The 26,581-nt window shown below is 42.8% G+C and overlaps 12 protein-coding genes across 12 annotated transcripts; 5 read left to right on the forward strand and 7 right to left on the reverse strand.

Moving 5' to 3' along the window:
• Positions 1 to 347: 347 nt before the first annotated feature.
• Positions 348 to 2,000, forward strand: SS1G_09406 (predicted protein; the record flags this gene model as incomplete). Its single annotated transcript, XM_001589634.1, has 2 exons — positions 348 to 1,194; positions 1,534 to 2,000. The coding sequence occupies 2 exons, from the start codon at positions 348 to 350 to the stop codon at positions 1,998 to 2,000; spliced, it is 1,314 nt and encodes a 437-aa protein (XP_001589684.1).
• A 1,046-nt stretch (positions 2,001 to 3,046) lies between these two features.
• On the reverse strand, positions 3,047 to 5,320 carry SS1G_09407 (predicted protein; the record flags this gene model as incomplete). The annotated part of the gene is made up of 2 exons (XM_001589635.1): positions 3,047 to 5,053; positions 5,135 to 5,320. The coding sequence occupies 2 exons, from the start codon at positions 5,318 to 5,320 to the stop codon at positions 3,047 to 3,049; spliced, it is 2,193 nt and encodes a 730-aa protein (XP_001589685.1).
• A 1,203-nt stretch (positions 5,321 to 6,523) lies between these two features.
• Positions 6,524 to 6,616, forward strand: SS1G_09408 (predicted protein; the record flags this gene model as incomplete). The annotated part of the gene is made up of 1 exon (XM_001589636.1): positions 6,524 to 6,616. The coding sequence occupies one exon, from the start codon at positions 6,524 to 6,526 to the stop codon at positions 6,614 to 6,616; it is 93 nt and encodes a 30-aa protein (XP_001589686.1).
• A 2,706-nt stretch (positions 6,617 to 9,322) lies between these two features.
• Positions 9,323 to 9,436, reverse strand: SS1G_09409 (predicted protein; the record flags this gene model as incomplete). The annotated part of the gene is made up of 1 exon (XM_001589637.1): positions 9,323 to 9,436. The coding sequence occupies one exon, from the start codon at positions 9,434 to 9,436 to the stop codon at positions 9,323 to 9,325; it is 114 nt and encodes a 37-aa protein (XP_001589687.1).
• Positions 9,437 to 9,643: 207 nt separating this feature from the next.
• On the reverse strand, positions 9,644 to 9,757 carry SS1G_09410 (hypothetical protein; the record flags this gene model as incomplete). The annotated part of the gene is made up of 1 exon (XM_001589638.1): positions 9,644 to 9,757. One exon carries the CDS (start codon positions 9,755 to 9,757, stop codon positions 9,644 to 9,646), a length of 114 nt encoding a protein of 37 aa, XP_001589688.1.
• Positions 9,758 to 10,434: 677 nt separating this feature from the next.
• On the forward strand, positions 10,435 to 12,505 carry SS1G_09411 (hypothetical protein; the record flags this gene model as incomplete). Its single annotated transcript, XM_001589639.1, has 2 exons — positions 10,435 to 10,941; positions 10,982 to 12,505. 2 exons carry the CDS (start codon positions 10,435 to 10,437, stop codon positions 12,503 to 12,505), a joined length of 2,031 nt encoding a protein of 676 aa, XP_001589689.1.
• A 265-nt stretch (positions 12,506 to 12,770) lies between these two features.
• Positions 12,771 to 14,414, forward strand: SS1G_09412 (hypothetical protein; the record flags this gene model as incomplete). The annotated part of the gene is made up of 1 exon (XM_001589640.1): positions 12,771 to 14,414. One exon carries the CDS (start codon positions 12,771 to 12,773, stop codon positions 14,412 to 14,414), a length of 1,644 nt encoding a protein of 547 aa, XP_001589690.1.
• A 1,269-nt stretch (positions 14,415 to 15,683) lies between these two features.
• SS1G_09413 (predicted protein) lies at positions 15,684 to 17,076 on the reverse strand (the record flags this gene model as incomplete). Its single annotated transcript, XM_001589641.1, has 3 exons — positions 15,684 to 15,978; positions 16,037 to 16,684; positions 16,856 to 17,076. 3 exons carry the CDS (start codon positions 17,074 to 17,076, stop codon positions 15,684 to 15,686), a joined length of 1,164 nt encoding a protein of 387 aa, XP_001589691.1.
• Positions 17,077 to 17,344: 268 nt separating this feature from the next.
• SS1G_09414 (predicted protein) lies at positions 17,345 to 17,704 on the reverse strand (the record flags this gene model as incomplete). Its single annotated transcript, XM_001589642.1, has 2 exons — positions 17,345 to 17,386; positions 17,489 to 17,704. The coding sequence occupies 2 exons, from the start codon at positions 17,702 to 17,704 to the stop codon at positions 17,345 to 17,347; spliced, it is 258 nt and encodes an 85-aa protein (XP_001589692.1).
• Positions 17,705 to 18,526: 822 nt separating this feature from the next.
• On the forward strand, positions 18,527 to 19,813 carry SS1G_09415 (hypothetical protein; the record flags this gene model as incomplete). Its single annotated transcript, XM_001589643.1, has 2 exons — positions 18,527 to 18,803; positions 18,855 to 19,813. The coding sequence occupies 2 exons, from the start codon at positions 18,527 to 18,529 to the stop codon at positions 19,811 to 19,813; spliced, it is 1,236 nt and encodes a 411-aa protein (XP_001589693.1).
• Positions 19,814 to 20,716: 903 nt separating this feature from the next.
• Positions 20,717 to 22,234, reverse strand: SS1G_09416 (hypothetical protein; the record flags this gene model as incomplete). Its single annotated transcript, XM_001589644.1, has 4 exons — positions 20,717 to 21,415; positions 21,514 to 21,628; positions 21,682 to 22,052; positions 22,124 to 22,234. The coding sequence occupies 4 exons, from the start codon at positions 22,232 to 22,234 to the stop codon at positions 20,717 to 20,719; spliced, it is 1,296 nt and encodes a 431-aa protein (XP_001589694.1).
• A 2,142-nt stretch (positions 22,235 to 24,376) lies between these two features.
• On the reverse strand, positions 24,377 to 26,310 carry SS1G_09417 (hypothetical protein; the record flags this gene model as incomplete). The annotated part of the gene is made up of 3 exons (XM_001589645.1): positions 24,377 to 25,242; positions 25,489 to 25,747; positions 25,807 to 26,310. The coding sequence occupies 3 exons, from the start codon at positions 26,308 to 26,310 to the stop codon at positions 24,377 to 24,379; spliced, it is 1,629 nt and encodes a 542-aa protein (XP_001589695.1).
• Between the last annotated feature and the right edge of the window lie 271 nt (positions 26,311 to 26,581).

Below are 26,581 nucleotides of genomic sequence, written 5' to 3' on the forward strand. Positions count from 1 at the left end.
AAGTAATTCATTTCATCGTGTGTATGTGTCTTCATAGTCATTGGGATATATATTATCATAATAACACTGATCTCTATTTGTACATATTATCTTACACTTTAACATCTGAACAATCTTGAGCCTCCGCAGCAGATACCAGCAGCAGCTCTAATGCAAAGGAACGAACCTGCCAGGTAATCTTGAGTTATTCGCAAAACAAAAAATTTTGGGTCCATTGGCATATTTGGCAACTATTAAGTACGTCTGATATGTCTTCTCACTTTATATTAATACTTCTATCAGTCTTGAATCTGGGCAGAAAGGCTTACATATGACTATGGCAGCACAGCAAAGCTCAGATCGAAGACATGCCGGACAATACGGAAGGACCAAAATTTTCGAACAACACCATTCATCCTCTTGCCATTAGGAATAAGAAGACACCTCAATCGGGCGTGATTGTATCCTATGATGATATTAAGGCTCAAACTCTCGACACAAAACTCCCAAAACCCAAAGAAGAGGTCGGCTTACCTCAAGAAATCATCCGCATCATTTGCTCCTACGTAGACGCAGACGAACTACCCAACCTCAGACTTGTCTCGATCGGCTTCAGCAATGCAGCAGCAGTTCGCATGTATAGAACCATGGATTTTACTTTTACGGCATCATCACTTAAACGTCTCTTGAATGTTGCACACAGTACCAGGCTTCAACACCATGTTTTCAAGCTCAGATATAACGCTAAATGGATGAGCACTTGGCCAATAAGTTGGGAGCCAGAATGTCTTGAATACCACTTCTCTCATCAACGTGAACTAGAGGAAGTTTTGATAAAACTAGTGAATCTCAGCACTATCGAGTTTCGTCCTCGTCACCAAGATCCACAACATACATTGGAGAATCGCCTCGTTACGCATCGAAGAATATTTGATCCATTTTGGAAGTTTTTGACTTCGTCACTTCGTCACGTATCGCGTTTAAGATCGATCATAGCATCCAATTCGTTCCCATACGAAGGCGAAAGTCTCGAAGAGTTCTCTACCGAGGAGATCGGGGCACTTGGGCGTTTAGAGAATTTAACTCTTAGGGTTCATACTCACTTCGGCCGCCGACTTCCCAATCTCCTATATTACATGTCGAATCTCAAGTCACTTGAACTAAGAGAGCTGGTTGATTTGGGTGAAAGAGATTTCTCTGAATTGGTCAATCCAAGTACGAAATTTCGTTCACTGGTTTCTCTCAAACTTGACGGATTCAACTTAAATGAGCGCTATTTCAAACATTTTTTACTCGGAAACGCACACTCTCTACACTCACTCTCACTCCGAAACATGAAACTTGAAATTACGGATAAAGAATTTGAAACTGAGGACTATTATAAATGCAATCAATGGATCCGAATGTTCTATTTCTTTGGCCAATCAATGCGTTTAGAGAATATTGAATTGCATGGAGAGCTCCGCACGTCACTATCAGGAACTTGGTTTGCACAAAATTTTGCGAAGGGGAATGAATCATATGCAGGGACCAATTTGATGTCACAGCTTACAGACTTTATTACACATGCTAAAGGCTCATCATTTCCTTTACCTCATCCAGATGAAGACCTTAGAAACGTCGACTTGAGACTATATGGTGGCACTCGTGGCTTATTTTTGGTTAATATCCTTAGAAGGAATGGAAGTATTAGGCTATTACGAAGAAAATTACACAAACCATCGGTGTATAACGGCTACTTGGACTGGGAGCAACCGGGGTTCGCAGGCTTGGCCATTCAGGATGACACTGAATCTGATGCCTCCCAATATGACCCAGATGAAGTCGTAGTGGAAGTACAAAACATCGCAGAACAAGCAAAAGCGTTTGCGCGGGCAAAGGCCTACTTTCTAGCGAACCAGGATTCATGGAACGATGAGGAGAAAGTTACAATGGCTTTCTTGGTGGATGCAGATCCAATGAGCTTTGAAGTGGAAGTTCCTGCTCCTTTCAATTCACCGAGGAATTTGAACCTAATTTAATACCGGGTCTGGATACAGCTCTTGTGTGTAGAAAGACAGCAGCTGTTTTTGGCATTATTAGGACAACTTTTGTTATTCCTTCTAATTAATATTAATTTTTGTACTTATTGGTTTACCTTCAATGTCTAGGATATATTTTAATAAGAAAGAGGAAGAATTTCTTTGGTTGGAATTGGAATTTATAAATTTAGATTGGGAAATTGTGGCTATAGATATCTTCTTTGCTTCTCCTCTAGATATAAAGATTAAGTTGGGATACTGCGAGGGGTGAGAAGTATGGTGGTATGGTTTTGAACTGCATTTCGAGGGTTCTCGGGGTTATAAAGGATGAGCCGAGATGAGAAGAATTTAATAATATAATATAACTGTGGATATCTTTATAATTTACAGACTTTATATCCATATCATAAGTTATACAATCTTACAATAGCTAGATAAAATGTCATGAAACATAGATATAGAACCTAAGGATCAATTGAATAATTAAATTATTATATTCGATACCTAGGTAAATAAAGAAGAAGGGAAAAGTATTTATTTACAAATACAGATCCTTTTCTTTTCTACCTAGATAGCTAAAGATCTATACACATAACGCCATTTGAAAATTTTTCCACATTAAGATTTTACGCTAGATTTCAACGCTAGATTGCACTAGACTAGACTACATCACATCGCATCACATCGCATCGCCAGCTCAACTAGTGATATGTAACATTGTACACTAACTAACTAGTATCTCACTAGCCCCTCCTCGCTTAAAAATTGGTCTTTTTTTTTGGCTCCTTCCCGAGGTCCTGGTATGTATGTATGGATGGATGGATGGATGGTGGAAAACTTTGTTTTGACTACCTGCCACCTTGAATTTTCCGATTGATACTTTGAATCCTTTTACCGTTTCCTGATTGCTTGGCTGCTTGATTGCTTCTGCGGCGCAACGCATTTTCATATTCTCATATTTCATATTTTCATATCTCATTCTCATGGCTTAAATTTTCCATCTTGAAATGGGTTTGGAGAGCTTCGGATTGTAGGATTTTAGGATTTTAGGAAACTATTATGATGGATTTAGATGGGTCTTTATCGATATCCATATCGTTGGTAGTTGGAGGATGATTGGAGGAATTATTTTGCGCTGTTGTTGTAGCTGTAGTATGTGTATCCATACCCGCATCAGCAATTTCGTTATATCCGAATTCGGAGTCTGTAACTAGGGCGCCGAAGGACGAGGAAGAAGGGTTTGTTGAGGAATTGGATAGTGTTTCTTCATAGTTCTGATTTGCATTTGTCTTTGCATTGACATTGACATTGCAAATGATGGGAAGATTAATGGTATTTATTTCCGCATTTTCAGGGGGGAAATTCATACAGGAGTCGTGCAATGTGTTTGTGGGGTTTATTTCTGATGCGTAGAGGTAAGAGGATGGGGACCAGCAGTTTGAATTGGTGCTTGAGGGGTTTTGGGAAGAGGATACGGATGCGGAATTGATCGATAGGGAGTTGGAGTTGGAGTTGGAATTTGATTGATGCGTTGTTGTAGAGCAGATAGATCCATATCCGCTATCGAGACTTTCGTGACGTAATCGTGGGGCAATTTTGATGGAACTACTTCGTTGTTGGAGATTTTGTGAGTTTGGTTTGTTGAGAGAGGTGGGAGAAGATTGGGAGTTTGGTGAGTTGGTTTCGGAGGTTGATATGGTTAGAGAGGTGGGGATGATCTGGCCTTCTTGGTGGCTTTGGAATGGTGATGTAGGTGAGGAGGTTAGGGGTGATGTCATGGATTGAGTCGCTTGAGTTGCGGAGTATGGTGACTGGAAAGATGTTTCGCTGTGGTTGGAATTTGTGAAACCTGTGGTGGGAATCGATGCAGAGGGTTCCTGAAACGAGGATACAAAATGGTGCCAATTTATGTTTTGGAGTTGCTGTCTTGAATGTTGTCTTGAATGTTGTCTGGGATTTTCAGGTAGCTGTGTTTGCTGTGTCAGAGGTGAATGTTGACAAAAGCTATACGGAGCTGTCTCATCACAATCTGTCAAACCGGAAGAGAGATAACAAGAATCTTCCGCCGCAGTCGCATTCACCGGGTCAGTATTTCCCTGTCCCATCACCACCTCATTTCCCAGCGCAGAACCCTGGGTCTTCAAGCCCAACGCATTGGAATCCTGCCAAAACGGCGCTGCCTCACCACCTCCATCTAATCCTACATCGCCCAAAACCCCCTCCCCCAACCTCGCACTCCTACACTTCTCCACCAATTTCCACGCCTCAACCCCCATATCCCCACTCTCCAACATTCCCCTACAAGCCTCCTCCCTCCTCTCCCAATTCGCCACAAACCTCCTAATAACTCCATCACCGCATCCTTCCCCCACCATACCCTTACAAACCGCAATTAATTCCAACAATTCCTTCCGACTGTCCTCGAGCTGTTTTTTCGTAGCACGTAATTCCGAAACATAGTGATCGTATTTCGCTTGATCAGCAGCCATTTCTGCTTTTTTCTTAAGACGACATTTTCGCGCTGCGCGTCGATTTTTCTCGAGGTATTTTTCCCGTACCATGAGAGTTTCCGCCGGGGTGAGAACTTTTTTCGCACGCGGACGACGCTTCTTTTTCGGGCGGAGAGGTGTGCTAGCGGTGGAAAGGGAAGATGGTTTTTCTTTTAAATGGGGAGAAGCATTTGCTTTTTCTTGTTCGGGGGATTGCTGGGGGTTTATTTGCATGGTTTGAGAATGGGCTTTTTCCATAGTGAATGGAGTATCTTTTGATGGTACTTTGGAGTCATTGCTGGTTTGAGGAGCAGACGAAAGATGGGAATTATCGATCGGAAGTGAATTCTCGGAAACATTAGTGATCAAATTGTTCTGGTTCAAACTCGGCGTCGTCGGAAAATCGGTATTGGCATCTGCCCTAAAATCCTTCATCGCAACGCTCGGGCTTCCACCGAGTTGGTTCTGCTGTTGCTCATTTGCGAGAATATCCGGAATTTCTATGACATCGTCGAAGATCCTCAAGAAAGAATCGTCCGTAATATTGAGATCCGCACCAAAAGCCTACAGATGTTCAAAACCTAGGGACTTGCGGGCTTGAATATCCACATTTGTGGGATTGAAGCTATTTTGGGGTTTTCTTACCTGATCATTTCCCACATTGTTGAGTGAGTCCCAATGCGGTTGCCCTTTCTCTGTTCCCGGTGTGAGGAAGAAATTTAGGGATAGCTTGTTGCTCGTGTATCGCATCATTTTGAGCGCATCTTCGGTGAGAAACTCATCAAATTTGAGCTGGCCAGGATGTTGGTCGTTGAATTTTGTTTGGTCCATTATGCCGATGCAGATACTCGAATTCTTGCTCACCGAATTCGAATAGTGCACTGCATTAAAAGCATTTAGCACATCTCTCTAGTTCTATTGATTGCAGTGGAACTAACCAGTTGTATTAAGCTAGGTTGAATAAGAATCAGGTACGTAGTAAGTTGTTGTAAGATTGAACTGCCCCATGAAAAGGTACCATACCTGTGAAATTGCTGTGGTAAGAGGGGGTTTCGCAGTTCGTTTGCAGAAAAGTATCCGTAATTAGACTAGGATATTTAACAAATCTGGTAATAATATATCAATCAAAAAGACTTCTCCCTTGCCTATGTCTATCTTACTATTCGTATGAATAAGGAATAGAATATGTGTGAGTACGCAGCAAAATGAATGAGGGGCAATAAATATAGCAAAGCATTTATATACAAACTTTCCTCCATAAAGCAATCAAAAAAAAGCCGCCATGACATCACGCCACTATATCAATAGTCCACAATTCCTCTGGACATCGTCAGTTTCGAAATCAAGCTTTCGCTGTATATCCCCGCATTTTGCAAATTGATTGGGAAAAACGTTAAATGGGTGGATGCAAATATCAAGTTCTTTTTATGCAAGCCAGTGATGCATTCGTATTTCGATATGGTAGGCATCGGAGAAGAGGTCCGGTGGCGATATCCAATCATTGGATTCCTCTTCCCCTTACCTTGCCTTTGTTCTGTTTCAGCAACAGTGAGAAGCACATGTAAAATTTTACAAGGCGCTGCTATAAAAAGTCTAGTATATTTTTATAGACAACAAAACTATTATCTTCTTATCTTTTGTAACAACAAGCAATCATTGAAGCTTTCGAGTCACGCCTGCGAAGCGAGTTTTGAAAAGTCCAACATGCGAGCTGGACAACGAAAATGAGTTTTGAGCAACAAACAAGCCATTGGGGAAATCTCCACGTTAGAGTTCGGATCTCTCGATGCTCTCAAAATTGTGTAGAGGAATAGTACAAAGGGCTGAGATGATATTCTTCATGGTACTCATTCCTTTCGTGAAGATTGAATTGTGTTTCGATATATTGCTATTAGATTTGCTCTAATTTTCTGTGCATATAAAGCATTCCTGGTCAGGTTAAAATCTCATACGGTTTTCTTGCTTAGCGTCCGAACTTTGAGCCCATTGAGCAATTCGATGTCCCTATTCCATTGTTAAATATACTGGGCGATGATGGCAGAAAAACTTGATATAAATACACTTACAAAAGCAAGAGCATCTTCTGCCGAAAAATTCCATGGTGGCGGATATGCAACTAGAACTTGAATGCAGCAGAAAAGCACCAAACTAACAAATTCTACCATCCCAAAATGTGCAGCTTCAAATCTCGATCATTCCAAAAATCCCTTTATCAAAAGGAAAGTTTGCATTCGGCAAATGCCATAAGGCACCGAAGCATAAACAGATAACAACAAGAAAAACCTCCCCTTTGTTCTTGATATTAGCTGACAATTCACCAACTCACAGAACAAAAAAGATAGAATCCCCATGACATGGCAAATCATTTTCACCATTCAAACTGGCCGGAAATCTGCGAAATGCCATGGCATCCTTACCTATCTCATCTGATCCATCCCTATGCATCCTTTCTTGTGGCTCTCCTTACCAATAATTTGACCCTTTTAGACCCCTCTTTCCAAGATTCAAAATTGCATACCGCCGAAAAATTGGCGAATGCAAAAGATCTTTTATTCTATGGGACCTTTCCATATTTCTGGAACCAATTGAAATTCATCTGCCCCTTCGAAGTTAAGGCGGTGAGACGATTTTGGATATCTAGAACAATCAACCGATGATTTTCCAGGCAAAAATTATCGGAGGCATCTCCGCACTCCGAATGTGATCTATTATTGATCAATGGCAATTATGTAGGTTGGGAGGTCAGTCCACATTCGCTGCTCGAGATACTTCCGCGTAATTCAACGCTGGCTGTTTCCTTTTTCGTACTACAACCAGGAAAATTGATTCTAGACAGGTTTGCGATTTCTTTCTACGCGGAAGGTGTAAATAGAATTCTTGAATACGTTCTGTTCTATATTAGTGTCATTTATCGCCACATGAAATTGTGTTTTGGGTTGCGCTCACTATTAGACCTGAGATATCTTTCGTAAAAACCCACCGTATCACTGTATATTTGTATTTCGAAGGATATAACCCTCACTGATTGTGGTCGACCCAAGATGCGCAATTGGCCAATAAATTAGGCTTGCACTTGATTGGGTGGGACAAATAAAGAGACGTGCCATAAAGCAAGCAGAGCCACGGAGAAAGGAAACGCTCACCTAAACAACTAACTAATGCAAAAAAGAGGCCACGGGCCGTAGAACAGGGTATAGTAAAAGGCTAGCCTAGTCGCTGGAAGTATTATATATGGCTCAGGCCTTTGGAGATGTCTCCGAGGAGCAGGAAACCGGAAATAAAAGCAGTATGACATGCGAATAGCGGAAGAAATTTCAATATTGGCTAGTTTTGATTTCCATCCTCCATGACGAGACACCATCATGAAACGTAAAACCCTGATGACGATTAGGGAAAAATAGAACGGATATGAAAAGAACGGGTAGGTAATGAATGCGGGTGAATATTGGAGCGGCCCACTGCTGCATATGCTATAGTACAGTTTAGTGATAAGTGACCGTACAAGGGAAAAGTGAAGCATCCAAACGTAACATCGTGGGGTTCGCGCTGGGGTTAGTCGGGTAGTTCCTTTAGCCTTGCATTCTCATCGGTCCTTCGCCGCAATGTAAGAACATGGGAGTATACTTTTGTCAATGCGATGCAAATACAAATGACGCATGCGGTGGAGAAGACATTCCCTACCTCCCACATCTTACTACATCGCACATTTCATGTTCGAGATGCGAGACCAAAAACGTGCTTCGCATCTTGCTTCACATCTTGCTTTACAGGCCAAGCTGGCACAGCTCTCTATCCATGCCTCGTTGCCGCACAGTCCCTAGCTTTAATATGCAGGTTCAATATTTGACCTCCCACTTATGTTCTATGACCAAAACATGCGTCTTTCCTACTTATTCAGGCTATTGGACATCGGCTAACGATAAATCAAAGTAGGGAAGTTATGCAGAGTCCACTTTTGACGAAGAAAATCTCTACGCAAAAAAAGAAATTGAGTAAATGTAACAGTAAAAATAGAATTGCGTATAGTGATCTCTTATGACAGATAGAGCGAGGTCTTATCGTGTATATTTATCCGCAATCCTTCAAAACCTGGTGATGGCTTTCGCGATAGTGTTTAGAAACGATTTATTGCCCAGTGGTCTGGAGGTGGCAAAGCTTTAGAGACAAGGCTATGTGAATTACGCATGATCTGGAGAGTAGACAGGCTCGTATGATGCAGGTACGTGGAAAAGTAACGTAAGGGAAGGAATGCTTAGGAATGTTCGGAAACAAACATTGATACTGGTGTCTGTTTGCTCTCAAATCTCGAATGAGCTAATGAGCTACAAGGAGATTTCTGCTACAGTCGCTGCTTGCATATTGAATCGCCAGTTTTCGAAAGAGGTAACGGCTGCAATATCACCAGTAAGCTATGATACCTACTGAGGGCTTGTCAAATACTCTCAACAGTCTCATATCTATGTCTGGTGAGGTTACTTGCCATTTCCATTTTTAAAATATGAAGTGAGTTATCAACGATGATTAGATATTGAAGCTATAGCCAAGTTCGAAGGAACTCATCCTGAGATTACACAGATCTTTCAAAAGGAAAATCGTATTTCTCTTGCTTTCCTGACCGCAATCAAATCAAGGCATACTTCTGGCAGTCGGATTTGTCAATCATGATAGTTGTTCCCTGGCATGGAGTGCGTGTTGGGAGGTGGGGTCCGAATGAGAATTTCGCAAGCATGGGCGCTTTTCAGTACCAGCCATGCCATTAACTTTTAGTGGAATGGCTATCTGCAACCCCTACAAATCAGAGAAGTTAAAAAGCTCGTAAGACTGTAAGCAAGGCTAAGCTATTTCCTCTTTCTTCTTACCAAGGACAGCCGTGGGTGTTACCACACGAAGAATCCAGATTGCCAAGTGAACGTATCCTAAATGGGAGTCGCCAGAATGCTTCGCCATCTGAATTCAAACTCCAAACACATATTATAGTGTCTTTGGGACGTTTTTGAAGTATGCTAGTGGTGTGGTTCGTCGGTCGTCAGTCGTTCACTTCAATAGTGAATGACCAACACTCAAGATGGTAATTCGTAGTTCGTGGCTAAATTCGCAGAGTCGCATACCGAGGGTCGAACATTAGTGCAAAGCTCAAACACCTTTGAATCATACTCACCCTTCGCCCCATAGAGAGCCTCCGCTGCTTGAAGCTTCAGGGCCCGTCATCTCCGAAGCCGGGTTTTCGTTTATCCCAAGCGCTGTGGAAAACCCCAAGGCATAACGCATGACCTTGAAAGTTTGTCATTAGACACCATGTATAGAAGGATCTATCTGACTTGTGTGAGGAGAGACAAATGAAAATATTCTTCGATATATTCTTCGAGGACCTTTCAGCTCCTGAGGGTGGAAGAGAAGTGATTGACAATTCGACTGAGTGATAATTGAAGAGTTTTGTGGTGTCGTGTGTTGGTCCAAGCGTCTTGACAAGTAGCGTGGCTTAATTAAGGTTAAATCGGCTGCTGTTCAAAAGTAACCTTACACTGAGAGTTTTCTGTCCTATCACGGTTACGGAAGTCTTCTCCTTTTTCTTCATTTAATGCTAAAGTGTCTACTCGAATATCATTCTTTCCTTTTGGTTTCATTGATGTGGTTGCTCGATTATACACCAATAATATATCAATCTCGATGTCAAAATAGGTACGATACGAAGGAGGCATTCTCAGCATCCTGCACACCGGAGAAATGGGTGGTAGGTTAATTAGTCCGCCCTAATTGCTACTCCATACATATTTCATGATGATCTCTCATTCGATCTTTAAAACTCTTGGCCAAGGTCCTTTAACGTAATCGTGGCCTCTTGCTTTACCATTAACACACGCATCACTTATCGAAGCCCATATCTCAATACTATTTCTAAATTACCAATGATATTTTGTTTATCGCGATAATACGGTCTCATCATGATGCGCCTACAGGTTCGTCGCATTGTAATCGTCGCCGTCATTTTCAGCGCGACCATTGCATACATTCTGTACACCCAAACCAATTATGTCACGTGGCCTCACACTGAACCAAATGATTCAGTGATTCATGAACCATCACCTCCCAAAACAAATCCAGAGTTAAAGGTACCAGATTCAAGTTCATCAATTCCATCATCAGATGATGAACCCCAACAGGATGCTGCTTCGTCAAATTCCTCATCGAATAATGAGGTAGAAACTGCACCGGCTGACAATGCTCCCCTCAAGGAAAATGAACACAAACAACCAGATGAGAAAACCCATGGTACCGATCAGGATTCCAAACTTCTTTCCGATGCAGCCTCAACACCGGTGCCCATTGTACCACCTGTTACGTGCCCAACTTACGCAGAGATTCAAATGATGAAACACGATCCATTATCTGAAGGACAGGAAATTTCCTTATTCTCGCCCTGCACCAGAATGTCGAACGTTCAATCTTCCTTCGTTAGAAAAGCTCATTGGGCAGATGAAGACAATTATCAAGGATCCTGATCTTTTCCGACTTTTTGAGAACAGCTATCCAAATACCTTGGACACCACAATTAAATGGAGGGGATATGCAAATAAGATTGATCCTGTTACCAAAAACGAGACAGCCACAGATGAAGAGCTTACATTTGTTATCACGGGCGATATCGATGCAATGTGGTTACGGGATTCAGCGTCTCAAATTTATTCATATCTTCCACTACTCGAAGCGTCTGACAATCGAGATTCCCTTGCAAGTCTATGGCGAGGACTTATCAATCTTCACGCAAGATATATTATCATCTCACCATACTGTCATAGTTTCCAGCCCCCGCCAGAGTCCGGTCTCCAACTTCAACATAACGGAGCATATAGTCAAAACCACCCCATTCCACCTTATGATCCCAAGAAAGTCTTCGACTGTAAATGGGAACTTGATTCTCTAGCCTCCTTCCTCCAAGTTTCTACGGCCTACTATCAACGCACAAATGATCTATCATTCTTCCAGAAATACTCTTGGATTGACGCTATGTCCGCAGCTATAGACGCTGCTGGTGCAATGAGACTCGGCACTTACTCACCAGAAGGCAAAGTCCAAAAGTCCGCATGGTCATTCACCGGCTGGACAAATCGTGGCAGTGAAACACTAACAAATGACGGTCTGGGTAATCCTACCAAACAAAATGGAATGGTAAGAAGTGCATTCCGTCCCTCAGACGATGCATGCATATATCAACTTTTTGTTCCCGGAAACATGATGTGGGCAAAATATCTCGAAGAAGCATCCCTCATTATGGAAAAATTGGACGGCAAAAAGGCCGCTAACCTCACCACGTCCATGCGAGAACAAGCATTCGGAATCCGAAAAGCCATAGATCGCGATGCTATAACTCATCATCGTCAGTTCGGTGATATATACGCCTATGAGATTGACGGCTATGGCGGCCATAATCTCATGGATGATGCTAATGTCCCATCACTACTCGCCATTCCACTATGGGATTACGAAAATTCTTCATTCCCATTACCAGAGATATTCGAAAGCGATGGACAACAAGGAGGTAAGAAAATCCAAATCCATCACGCAAAAGTATACAACAACACTCGAAACTTCGTCCTAAGTCAAGAAAATCCCTATTTCATGCAAGGTCCCGCGATCGCCGCAGTCGGAGGTCCCCATTTAGGCCCTGGTAAAAGTTGGCCCATGGCCGCCATAGTCCGCGCTCTTACAGCCTTGGAAACGGCATCGAAATCAGGAAAAGGAATCGCGAGTGTGGAGAAAGAAGTAGTAGATCAGCTTATGATGGTACTGGATAGTACTGGTGGAACGGGAGTTATCCACGAGAGTGTCAATGCGTGGAATGCGAAAGATTGGACTCGAGCTTGGTTTGGGTGGGCGAATGGACTTTTTGGGGAATTGGTCATGAGGATTTCGAGGGAGGATCAGAAGGCTGGGAATGCGGGGGCGGGTTTGTTGGGGAGGAGTTGGCAGAAGGAGAAGGAGAAGGATGGGAGTGCGGGTGGGAATGGGAATGCGTAGTCTCTTATACGTATAGTGAGAATTGAAAATTGGATGGTTGGCGTTGGGTGGGCTTGGGTTATGGGTTATATGATAGGATACGATAGGTAGCTTCTGATATATCAGTGAAAATATAACGGTTTGGATTATGAGCAGAATTGAATATTAAATTACTGGGATTTCTATTAACGTGGTTTATCACCGAGTGGATCATATCACCGAGTGGATCACTTCCACCTCAATTCTTGATCTCCCACTTCAACACGTGTTTTATCAATCAATTGAAATGCAATCGAATAATAAAGAAGCTCGAATACTTTTAGCTATTGAGGCTATTCAAAAAGACAAAAAACTCAGTATTCGAAAAGCTGCCAAGCTATATAATTTACCATATACAACACTCAATCACAGAATGAATGGTTTTACTCCCCGCGTCGAAACTCGAGCGAATTGTTATAATCTTACAAAGTTAGAAGAGGAGGTGATTGTTCAATATATACTTGATATGGATAGTAGAGGGTTTCCACCTAAAATTAAAGGTGTGGAAGATATGGCGAATTATATTCTTAAATTAAGAGGTGTGAAGAAAGTTGGAAAGCTTTGGGTTCATCGATTCGTAAAGTGTCATATAGCATTAAAGATGTGTTTTAGTTGTGTTTATGACTTTCAGAGAGCTCTCTGCGAAGATCCCAAGTTTATTGGAGAATGGTTTCGATTGGTATCGAATATGCGAGCAAAATATAGTATTCTCGATTGCGATTTCTACAATTTCGACGAAACCGGCTTTATGATGGGTATAATATGTCCCGGAATGGTTGTAACTAGTGCTGAACGAAATGGCAGAAGCAAGGCAATACAATCAGGCAATAGAGAGTGGGCTACAGCGATTATATGTGGTAATGGGGAGGGTGAAACTATACCCCCATTTCTGGTGGTTCAAGGACAGGTTCATCTTTCCAATTGGTATACCGAAACCGATTTTCCTGCGGATTGGGCTATTAAACCTACTTCCAATGGATGGACAAACAATGAGACAGGTTTAGAATGGTTGAAACACTTCAATAAGCATACTCTGAATCGAAGAAAGGGCAAATATCGAATGTTGGTGTTGGATGGGCATGAAAGCCACGAATCTGTAGCTTTTCAGTCATATTGCAAGGAGAATGACATTATATGTGTCAAATTACCACCGCATTCAAGTCATTTAACTCAACCACTTGATATTGGCTGTTTTAGCAATCTGAAACGTTCATATGGTGGTCAAATTGATGAATTTATCAAGGCACATGTCAATCATATATCAAAGGTTGAATTCTTTGCAGCTTTCAAAGCTGCATATCAAGAATCAATTACAGCTCAGAATATGAAATCAGGATTCCGAGGAACAGGTCTAATACCATTTAATCCTGAAGCTGTACTTTCGAAACTAGATATTCGAATTCATACGCTTACCCCTCCTCCTTTCGATCCAGATATATGGATCTCTCAAACCCCTCACAATCCAACTGAAGCTCTTTCACAATCAACTTTAGTAAAATCTCGAATAACTCGTCATCAATCAAGCTCCCCTACACCTATATTTGAGACTGTACTAGCTCTAGCTAAAGGTACAGAGAAATTAGCTCATGAGAATACACTTTTAAATGTAGAGATTCGTACACTTCGAAAGGCAAATATAGCATTAAGCAAACGTCGATGCGCAAAAAAAACTCAATTGCGTCAAGGAGGAGTACTTACTGGACAAGAGGCTGCAGATATATTATCTCAACAAGAGGTTGATATTCAGATTCAACGCGACGAGCATCAAAAAGGGGGGAATTCTAATGGGGAAGCATCTTCTAATCGATGCTGTAGTAAGTGTGGAAAAACAGGACATAATGCAAGAACTTGTCAAAACAGTGTAATAGATCCTAGATTATTAGATTCTTAATAGCTTTAATCAATTGATTCAATTGTTGTTGAATGATACGAGTTTAAAGTGGTAAGTTGAGGTGAAAGTGATCCACTCGGTGATATGATCCACTCGGTGATAAACCACGTTATTGTATCTCGATATACTAAATCTTCCATGTATATTAAAATATAAACTGTCAACAAAAATCAATTAAAAATCACATCTATATCTATGACTTAATTAACACACCAAAGACAAGACAAATAGATAAAAATTCCTAATCACAGAGTAGAATATCAATATATCATCTTCCCTTTTATAATAATCGTAACCTTTAACCATTTCCTTCCCACTTCACTTTCACTATTATTCGTGAATAGGTAGATTATTCTCTCAGATTTGTAGGTTGTGGGTTAGATGTTGGATGTTGGATATTGGATATTGGATATTGGATATTGGATATTGGATATTGGATATTGGATATTGGATATTGGATATTGGGATATCGAGTGTGAGATAATTTTCACATGCGATATAGATTAATTAGTTGATATCTGCGCTTCCTTCCATTCTTAATTACTTGGCAGAACTCTCATGATTTCCCAACAGAAATAATCAAATAGAATCACTTAATGCATCAGGAGATTAATCTCTCTCTCTCTCTCTCTCTCTCTCACTCTCTCTCTCTCTCACTCTCTCTCTCACACTCTCTCTCACACACTCTCTCTCACTCTCACCCACTCTCTTTCACTCTCACCCACTCTCTTTCACTCTCACTCACTCTCACTCACTCTCACTCTCTCTCACTCTCTCTCACTCTCTCTCACTCTCTCTCACTCTCTCTCACTCTCTCTCACTCTCACACACTCTCTCTCACTCTCACCCACTCTCTATCACTCTCACCCACTCTCTTTCACTCTCACTCACTCTCTCTCACTCTCTCTCACTCTCTCTCACTCAATATAATTAAATACCAAAATTTCTAAATAGTATTTATATACAGATATAGTTATGCAAATCTTAGATAATGAATTAAATTCTCGAAAATGGGGATTTGGGGTGAGAGGTTGAAGGGGAAATATATAAAATTAAATACCTAGCTAGTACTTCCTTCTACTTGATTTAAATTTGAAGGGTTGAATGGGTTTTTTCTTTTGGATAATTATATCAGTAGAATGAATACTTACTCTAAGAAAAGGATGTGGATAAAAGATTGGACCAGAGGAAATCAAGGAAAATTAATCAAAATGCCTTGTCTTTCCAATGCAATAACTCCAGATCCCTTCCTCATCCCATCACTGCTCTTCATCCCCCATTCCTCCTTCCACTCTTCGCCTCCACCTTCTCCTTCTCCTCCTCTCTATCCACCCTCTCCTCCTCTCCATTCGCCCTCTCAAAAGCCCTCATAGCCTCCCTATACCATCTCATCCTCTCACTCCCCAACAAACTACATCTCCCCCCATCAACCGCCTCTTTCAACAACGGCAATTGAATAATCGCCGAGAAAGTATCCAGAACTTTTTGAATGGGTTTATTATGTCTAGCAGCAACAGCTGCGAATGGAAAGGTATATTGACTTGTCTGGGCTATGTCTGTAATTCTGATTGTGGGTTAGTTTGGATGGGATAGATGTGAAAGATTGGGTGAGAGAAACTTACAGGTTTGATGAGTGGTTCGGTGCGGTCGTTTTTCGTCTTGGTGGTTGTGGTATTGGATTTTGCAGGGAAGATAAGGCGGCGTTTGGTGTGTAGGAAGTGATGGATTTTGGTTGTTGGGGTATGGTTGAGTGGTGGGTTTGTGAATTGTTAATCATATCATTGTATGTTTTATTTTGACGTTCATCGAGAGATACAGAGGGAGAGGTTTGGTTAGTATCTGTCGAAGGTTGCCATGCAGGTATCCTGTAAAGCGAAGGCCTGCGGCGTATATCTGCTGCACTTACGTGAGAAGGGGGAGGCGGAGGTGGAGATGGAGAAATGTTTCTGGTAGGCGCAACCGCGGCTACCGATTGTGGATTCGTCGTGGGCCTTGATGAATCCATAGAGGAAGATCGCGAAGGTTGAATGCCTGTGACGGATGTAGGTAACTTCTCAGGCATAGTAGATGGTTGAGAAATTCGTTCTTTCTGCATCGAGGAATATGCATATGGTGTCGATATGGGTTGATATTCAAGTGGTATTGATTTCGGCGATACCAATTCTTGAGCGAATTTCTCATTCTGGGAGTTCAGGATTGATATATTTTGTGGGTTGAGCCAACGAGATTCGCCATTACCATAATAGTATTTGCGGTGCCATTCTGGATCGCTGTTAATATCAGGGAGCATTTTTCTATGTGACCGTCTAGGGGGTGGAGAATCGGAAGATCTCCAGGAAAAATATTGCCAACCAGGTATAGTTGGCCGATGTGGCGGCAGAGGCGGCGGTACTCCGCCGAAAGTAGTTGGGACATTTGGATCTTCTAAAAAGTCCACAAACCCAGTATGGCCCGAAACGGAACCATATTCCTCATGAGAAGCTAAAGGTTTTGCCCTTGATTCATTCGTGGATGCCGAAGATACGTATGGCGACACACAATTGGAATTTTCGAATGAATTTTCCTCACGCTTCCGTTTATTGGTATAAGCTTGCTCTGGGGCTGTGGAGACGGTCGACTTTGAGTAATATGGTGGTGATGTTGGTGAAGGCGGCGGAGGCATGGATTTAGAGTACCAAGATGGTTGAATTTTGAACGGTATGATTTGAGATATATGCGAAGTAGATGGCTCAGATAACCCCGATTGCGGACCGTTCAGGAGTTGACTGAAAGAGCCAGATGTAGTAGGGGATTGCAAGCCATGGAGTGACCGACATATGCTCATATTCATACCGTCAAGGCCAGGACCGGGACTAAGCAAAGGAGCCTCTGCAGCTATAGATTTATCTGACGACAAATGTGTAAGTGGAATTTCGGCGCATGGGCTAGGACTAGTCGAGTTGATATGAGTGCTCTGTGGAGGGAGCCCCAGCCTAGTATAACTTCAGTTTAGCATGACTTCGTGAAAGCAAGATTTTGCCACACCTTCTGCGCCTTTTCTTCCTACGCCGAGGGACTGAAAACACAAATTCTACTTCATGGTCTGCATGTTCCTTGGCCGATTTTTCTGTTGAGGCTCCCTCTGGCACTTGCTCGGTGGTTTCAATACTTATAACAGGTTGAGAATCATCCTCTCGGGGCGAGCTGTCACTCTGAGATAGTGAGATACTTTGAGATTTTGAAATGGGAGCAGTTTGAGGTGATACTTGTGAAGTAGCACTTGATATATCAACATGTTCAGCTCCAGTCATCATGAAGAGTGGGCAGGAAGCAAGATGTTAAAAAGTGTGGAAAAGGAGGAACTGCTGAGAATATAAAAATGAGACATAAATTAGGTAAAGACACAAAGGTCGATGCCGAGATTGTCATCTTTTATCATACCATCTTACCGTGTTTGACATTGGCATACATAGTGACGGTGAAGGAATTAGCATATTTTACCTCTAGTAGTCTTTAGGCAGTGAAAGATATAATGGAAAATCACCTTCTGCTTGGAGATGCATTTTGTTTTGGCACCTTTCGTTTGTTTCCGAGGACATGCTATTGTCATTTGGTAGGTTAGAAAATGAGAAGAGATATTCATAAATACAAGGAAATAGATGTATATTATCTTAAAAAAAGGGGTAGTAGTAGCAGTAACAGTAGTAAATTCACAATCCATTTAATTTAACTAAAGCTAAAGCTATAGAAAAGGAGATGAAAAGCCTTGTAGCTGTAAAGTCTATCTACTCGTTTCCAAGAGCTTGATCGATAAACTCGTGAGCAAACGGCAAGGGTAATCTTACTAGAGGCGAACTTAGTAGCTACAGCGACCATAAAACTACACTACCTACACCACTTACACCACTAGTGCACCTCCCACACTTCAATATGAACCGAAGTTTAACCGCAGCAATTAACGATAAAGCTCCCACTATCTCCATATCACATCACATCAAATCAAATCGAATCAAACAAATGAACAAACAAACAGAAGACAAAAGACAGATTCAATAACACATCAACTTATTCAATTACCACACAATATAGCAACATTACTTCTTTACGCGCAACTCTTTGGCAGAAGTTTAAAGATGGCTGTGGACAACCATAATTCTCTACTTTCAACACAGAAGTCTTCTGATTCTGGGCTCCAGGTAGCTCTACATCCTCTTGTTCTTCTCACAATCTCAGATTATATCACAAGACATACTTTACGACAACAAACTGGACCTGTTGTAGGAGCATTACTGGGTCAACAAAATGGTCGTGAAATTACTATTGAGCATGCATTCGAGTGCCTACTTCAAGAGACAGAGGAAAATGAAGTAAAGCTATCACCAAGCTGGTTTGAGGCAAGATTACAGCAGAGTATGTACATCCTGTTTGTGGCGGCAACATTTGAATACTGACCTTTCACAGTGAAGGATGTTCACAAAGTCCCTCCTCTTGATCTTGTTGGCTGGTACACCGTAATTCCTAGCTCTGGACCACAACCTATCCACCTACCCATTCATCGACAAATCCTCTCTACATACAATGAGTCTGCTATTCTACTTGGGTTCCATCCTGAGGAAGCGCTTGGTGGCGCGGCTGGTGGAAAGTTACCTCTCACAATATACGAAAGCAATTATGAGGCAGAGGAAAGCAGTGGGGAAACTGGCGAGGATAAGGAAATGAAGGACGAAGAACCACAACTCAAGCTCAGATTCAAGGAACTTCCATTTACTGTCGAGACTGGCGAAGCAGAGATGATCAGTGTTGACTTCGTGGCCCGTGGTGGAGGCAATGCTACAGCTGTAGATGGTACCAGCAATAAAGTTGCTCCCGCAGAAGGTAAGGGCAAAGGCAAGGCAACATCCGAAGACACGATTTGCCCGGAAGCCCCGAAACGCGAAGAGGCCAGTTTATCACGCGAAGACGAGGAACAAATCGCCTCACTAACTGCGAAGGCAAACGCTATCAAGATGCTACAATCTCGAATCAATCTGGTTGCCGCCTACCTCCAAAATCTTCCGCCCTCCTACGTATCTGATGGAGTTGCTTCAGAATCCGATATCGAATCTAAAAATTACGCACCAGTCAACCACTCAATTCTCCGCTCTATTCAAGCCCTCCTCGGTCGTCTTAGTGTACTCATACCCGCCAACAGTCAAGGTTTTGAACACGAACTCATTTCTGAAAAGAACGATGTCAGCCTTATCTCCCTCCTCAGCGAGCTCACAAAATCAGCGCAGGATATTAGAGAGACAGGAAAAAAGTTTGCCATTGTAGAGAATGGAAAGATGAGCAGGATGATGAAGCAGGATCGTGGCATGGGTTGGGGCGATCAGAGTCATCCAATGCGAGACGTAATGAATGCTGGAGATCTTCTTATGTGATAGGGTTGTCTTGTTATCTTTGAGCGATTTTTACGGCGCATTTTTGGTTTGGGCGTATGGAGAGGAGGCATACAGGCGTGCAAGTGGTGCGCGATTTACATCGTTAAGAAAAAGGCAACTGGCGTACTTTGCATGTGGCATTTTTGATATCATGAGAATGAAGCCACGAATGAAGGAAAAATAGATAAGCAATGATTATCTGACATGACATGAATTTGAGATTTCCGCTTTCATATTTCATCTCGCTAGACAGCATTGAAAGTTATTTCTACAATGGATTTTTCCACAATCCTGTGCTCTAACTTCTGGACAATGCGATCTTACTAGGGCAAATCTCGCACGACGTGCAACGCATCATTTGACTTGATGTAAACAGAACTCTCAACATACCAAATGTTCAAGTTGAGTGGAAGAGCGATATCAGTTTATCGTATCAAAAATACCACCTGCATCTCAAATTAGCATCAAGAGATGTTTCGGACTCGAGCTATTCTTGAATGTAATGTGTGATGTGGAGTTAGACATCAAGATGATATGGCCTGATAGTTAAGACGGCAGAATAGATATGCGTGATAGAGTGTAATATCATGAAATTAGATAGTGTAATACAAGGAGAAGTAAGAGAAAAAACTAGGATAGATTTATTAAATGGGAATAACTACATAATCATCTCCAAACAAACACCTAGCATACTCAGTCTACCTCAAAATTGAAGCACAACTCTAGTTCCATTTCAATTCCCTCCCATCTACCGAATCTATCCATCGGCCACGTTCCTAAACTTGTCCAAAGTCATATATATGAAAAGTGAATAACGAGATCGTGTACGCAAAGAACCCATTACTCCCACACACATACCCATTCATCTTCAAACTCCTCTCAGACTCCAACCAACATCTATCTCTAAACCTCAATAACCACCTTCAAAACCAAATTCCCCTGCTCATCCACCGTCTTCCCCGCCAACTCAAACGCATCCTTCGCATTACCCAACCCACTAAACCGATGCGTAACCATATGATCCAAGCTCGGCAATCCTCCTTTCCTCCCACTAGCACCCAGCATTCTAATCCCAATCGGATACGTATTTGCATATCTGAACACCCCTAGAATGTCTACTTCACGGAGATGCGCCGCGGAAAGAGGAAGTGTCTGGATGGGTGTTCCCATACCTACCATTATCACTTTGCCGCCCGGTTTGGTGCTGTAGATGGCAGTTTGCATGCAGATTTCCTTGCCGGTGCATTCAAATGTTATATCTGCGCCTTCGTGGTCGGCTTCTCCGAGAATATCTTCTTCGGATGTGGTGCTGAGGATATCACCTGCGCTGCTTTTTGCAAAATTGAGATGGTCCGAGATGCTGGTGTAGGAAGAAAGAGGTGTGGTAGTGCCGGAGGACATAGATGGTGTCGAGGTTCCAGATGAGGGGTTTGTAGATGGAGCGGTGGAATTGGTGCTGCAAGCTGGGATCACGTAGCCGTGCGTGGCGAATCCGTGCTCTAGTGCGTATTGGACCCGGTTGGCCGATATGTCGGTTATGGTCACTATGGGGCAGCCGGATTGACGGGCCATGGCTGCGACGAGTAGACCTACTGTTCCGGCCTGGATGAGATGTTAGTAAAGTGGGGCAGATAGCAGAGTAGACACTGAAAATTTAACGATATCACGTTGAGGAAGTATCAGCCGGTAGAGGTACTTACTCCGATGACGACAGCCGTAGATCCAGGTGTAGGAGCAGCTCGATTCAAGGAGTGTATGGCCACCGAAAGTGGTTCAAGAAGTGCTGCAGCATCGAAGGAGATATGATCAGGAAGTCTATGCAAAGCATTAGCAGCTGCTTATCATGAGCACAGATTGTGAGAACATACTTATGACACCAAACAGCTGGATGATTGATCCTCTCTTGCAGGGTCCCCTGAAAATGAGGAACACTCTTCGCACTACTCCTAAACCTCATCTTCTTACACAAATTGTATCTCCCTTTCCTGCAGATATCACATTGACCACATGAGATGCCCACCTCAAGGGCAACTCTGTCACCGATGGAAAAGCCATTGACTTGTGGCCCGATTCCTACAACCACACCCGAAGCTTCATGGCCAAGAGATAGAGGTGCACAAGCACATAAATCGCCATTGGCGAATTTCTTGTAGTAGCTCACATCTGAACCGCATATACCGGTTGATTTGATCTGGACTTGGAGCTCTCCGACCAGAGGTTCGGCGATATTGTGAACTTCCTGGAATTCAAAGTTAGTTGGGACTCTCTTAATAAATGAGCTAGAAACAACGTCGGATGAATTTCTCTTACCAATCTCACATCTTGTATCCCGTGGAGAACACTACTGAGAATAGTAGAATCCTTGGTCGCGTGGGATGCGGCCTCCACTTCCCTCACATTTTCATTGTAAGCCGGTGCCATTCTGAATCACTGTGTAATATATCGAAGATATGAGGTAACAAAAATGTCTTCTTAGTGCTTTGACAAGAAAGAAAAGTGTGGGGGGTTGACGAATTCTTGTCTTTGCCCACTACCCCATAGTGAGCCCCCAAACTTATACCGTTTATCTTTCTCCCCTGGACAAGGATTGGCGCCCTCATTGTCAAGTCAGGCAGCCTGTAGCTATCTACAGTATCAGTATTGATTTCGAATGCGAGATATCTATCATGTTGCTATCCATCGAGCAGTGTACTTGGTGACAAATAATTGGAGTATTGTGAAAATGCATATAGCCCATGCATCTGTACTATGCAGACGCAGGCGCGGAAGCACACCATAATTGTGTTAATTTTGTGCTTTCTCGGACTCGGACCTTTTGGTGCTGTGTGAGGGTACTTTGCGATTGGAGTGGAGTACACTTCATTTCATGTATCTTCGATTAGTGAAGATCCTAAGAAGATCGTATGGTCAGTAACGGCAGATGAAAGATACAACATTGCCGGACATTTGGCTTCAGCCAGAACGTTCAAGATGCCTCTTTGGCTAGAAAAACTTCCGAGCCCCTCAATTAACACTTATATCAAGTAAATGATACATTGCCCCTCCTTTGCGTTTGCCTTTCGACTGCAGCGCACATCATTGAAGTGGCAATTAGTACATATCAACTAATGTACTGATACAATGCCGGATGTAGAACTATGGGAGGCCTGGATCCGATAAGACGTCTGATTCATCCGAACCCATAACTCCCGTCGTCTGCAAGAGAAGAGTGGGGAAGCTGTATGGAGTATTGAGTTTTCCGTGATTGATTGTAACCAAAAGTCGAATGTTGACAATCATTCTGCTACGTACCCCAGATTTTCTTCACACCTTGGTGAATTAAAATTGGGGTGTCTGTTCTACCAATGCAGGAGCTCTTGTCAATCGTCGATTTACCCATTGACCGTTTAATGATAGATTCTATTGTAACCAAAAAAGTCGACAGAGATTTTGGTTGCATAAATGGCGCGTTTCTTTAATTCATGGAGTTTGGTAAGGCTGTTAGGATTCGGATGGCATGATACTGATAGGGGATTCAAAGAGGCGATATTTTTATTTTCTGCCGATAAGAAAGCCAAGATTTGATACGAAGTTCGTCATGGCGCACATACTGGGTATATTTTCACATTTTCTCATACTTGCTGGAGGATTCCCACTTTCACGCAGGAGTGAGGTGGCAATAGCGAATTGAGTAGCAGCGAATAAATGCTTAATTCGATTTGCAAATGAGCAAGCAGCCGGGGACGATCCAGATTTTTCAAATACTTGGATACAAACGTAAGAAAGAGCTAGATGGCTTGATTATTTGTTCATGTCCCTCTTCGGAAGAACACGGCCCGTATGCCTGATGTTGTGGAGAAATGTGTTCTTCCTCCATAGCGTTGCATTTACTCCGGGTGGTATATTGGTGTTTCGTTCCTACTGGAGCATGATATGATGGGAGGGCTGATCGTAACCTTTTGATCGTGAATAATATTTTCGTGACGTGGCTATAGCTGCGCTGCATGTGAAAAGGAAGAAGAGTCTGCAGAAATCAGATATGTGACACAAAATCTATATCAAATTATTCAATGAAGCTGGTGCTACGCATTAATATAGCACAAAGAAGGGAACCTACATTTCAAATGGTGTTACGAACCAAAGGCCTGGTTCGGATTGATTATGGGCTTGGTTATCCGTTTTCAAGGTAATGTAATCGTCTTGATTAGCGAAAATAGTAAATTTGTATATGCATTTATCCGGAGACCCTAGAAACTCTTCGAGGGTCTAGCGAGGCTGCGGCTCAGTGATATATATGCAATGGTGAGAGAAGCAAGCATCTAGTTTTAGCGGTGAGGAAACCTACCTGTCCACTTTAGAGGCACCAAACAAATGCTTTAAATGTTCCAAAGTACTATCAAAATGGTGCCAGTAGCTGAACGGGACAAAGTCGCACAAAGATTATTGTATTATTGCATACACACTGTGCTGCTTTGCATGAACGATACAGATTTTGGGGTTGTACAATGCGTGTGACAAGGCCCCTTTTCTCGGATCATATACCGGAAAAGTCCTTGTCCAGAAAAATTTCGGCAATTTGCCTTTTCATAGAACATTAGCCAACCTCGAGGCCGCATTCCTCGCATCAACTCTGTCCTCGTCATCTTCTTCTTTCAAACCCGGCAATCCACCAGTACTGCCACTGAGCGACCTCTCACGACCCACACCCTCCTCTTCACCATTTGCGCCTTCGGGAGTGGACATGAAACTGCCTGAAATGCTCCGGTTAAGTCCATCAGGGCGTCTTGGAACACCAGACCACGAATCACCTTTAGGTCCTTGACTAGCTGCGAGACTGGCTCTTCTTGCTGCTGGGTGTGATTCTCTACCCAACCGGCTAAGTCCACCAGAGGCATCGATCGCTCGTATGTCGGGTCTGATGCTTTCTAAGGTGGCCAATGTCCGTCGCTCTGCTTCAATCTCACGAATCACATATTCTCGAATGCTTAGTCTTAAATCTGTGGCAGTTCGAGCGAACCACCTTTGTTTTTCAAGCAATAAATTTGCTGTAACACGTTGGGTTTTATTGTGAAGATAAACTTCATTGCTGCGTGCCTCGTCAAGAGCTGATATGGCCTCATCAACTTTCTCCCTTCTGACAGATGAGCTGGCCTTTAAGCGGTCCGCGGCATTAAGTTTGCTTCGAGTTAACTGCTGAGCCTGTATTAATTCACGCAGAAGAATATGCCGATTCGTAAGAGTTTCCTTGACGATGAATGCATCTTGAGAGTGATACTGAAGTGGATCGCCAATTGTTGTAGCTTCAGCAGTACCTTGTGCTGCATGGAAATCGCCCGTACTTTGAATTGTCTTTCCAAGCTTCCGGTATGCATTAGCTAGGCCTTGATGAGGCTCTTGGATATTCATTGCGCCTAATTTGACGCCGAAATCGGACTCCGCTAGACCAAGACCTATACACGAATTAGAAGCCAGATACTACACAATCATGTGACAACTTGTACCTCTTCTTGCTTTGACCAATTTGTCTACCTTGTGGCCTGCATCCATTGTACCCAGGTAGAAGAGCTTCACTACTGGCCTTGCGTCTTGTAATTCTGGTGTATCGTCCGGTGGGGGAGCAAACTGTTTGATGACCCTTCGACGAACGCCAGTAGCGGGCTGCTTTCTCTTCAACATTGGGCTGTATCCAAAATCACTCTCAACAAACAAAACCATCTCGTCATCCCTCATTAATACGTCATTAGAGCAAACGTAATTGAGCCATCTCTGGAGAGAAGCTTTAACCCGCGCTTCGTCCTCATCAGTACCAGCACCAGCAGATGTCAAGGCGGGAGGAACTGCGGGAACTATAGCTTCCGGATTCGACGATATTAAATGATCTGCTAATTTAATGAATTCAGAATGCGTTCTTCGAACATCACGAAACTGTGTCGTTCTAAATTTCGGAAGATTGGTCTAAAAAATTTGCTTAGCCCATACCACACAAATGCATGTTTTCTTAGTTGATGACTTACGTGTACATCGAATCGCAAGATAGGATCTTTCCTCCCGGTACGCTCCAGTCCAGTAATCTTTGCTTGTAGCTTGTAATGTGGTGCTGATGCATGATGTCCTTGTCGCGCAGAAGAATGGTGATATCTATGAGGTTCGGATCTATGTTGACCCGCTGGATACTGCTGTTGCTGAGCTGTTTGCTGTTGATACTGTTGTCCCGTTCCTTGATGTGCCTCGGCGTCACTTTGAGTTGATCCAGCAGTATCAGGCCTGCGACTTTCAACGTCAGAGACTGATACGCCAGCACTGCTGTCTGGCCGGTTGAAACCTCCTGCTCCAATCATATCTTCCTGTGGATAGCCTGCACCGCCGCTTTGATCTGGGTTGTACGGAGTCGGCGATACGATATCTCTCGAAGGAAATGTGCTGGTCCTTGGAGGTTGCGGCGAGCTAGTAGGAGAAGATCCCCATGGAGAAGCTCCAGCCGGATTGTCGGCATCGTTGATCGAGGCAGAGTAATCCATGATGATGGATGACGCGACGTTTGAGTGTATAAGACAATAAGCTAGAGACAATAGAATAGGAACGTAGCAATTATGTGTTCAAGAAGAAGCTTTACTTTTAAACTAATCCATCCGGGTATTTCATAAATTCGTGAGAAACAAGTAGAAGATGTCAAGCAATCGATTTGAAGTTGACTTGAGCTTCTGTAGTGGTAGGCATAAACAAGAGTTCCAAGCTTCGGCCGCTTCTGCTCTGTAGTCTGGCCTATTGTTCCGCCGCCCGTGCTTCTCA

Source organism: Sclerotinia sclerotiorum, genomic scaffold (genome assembly GCF_000146945.2).
Source record: "Sclerotinia sclerotiorum 1980 UF-70 scaffold_13 genomic scaffold, whole genome shotgun sequence".
NCBI lineage: Eukaryota > Fungi > Ascomycota > Leotiomycetes > Helotiales > Sclerotiniaceae > Sclerotinia > Sclerotinia sclerotiorum.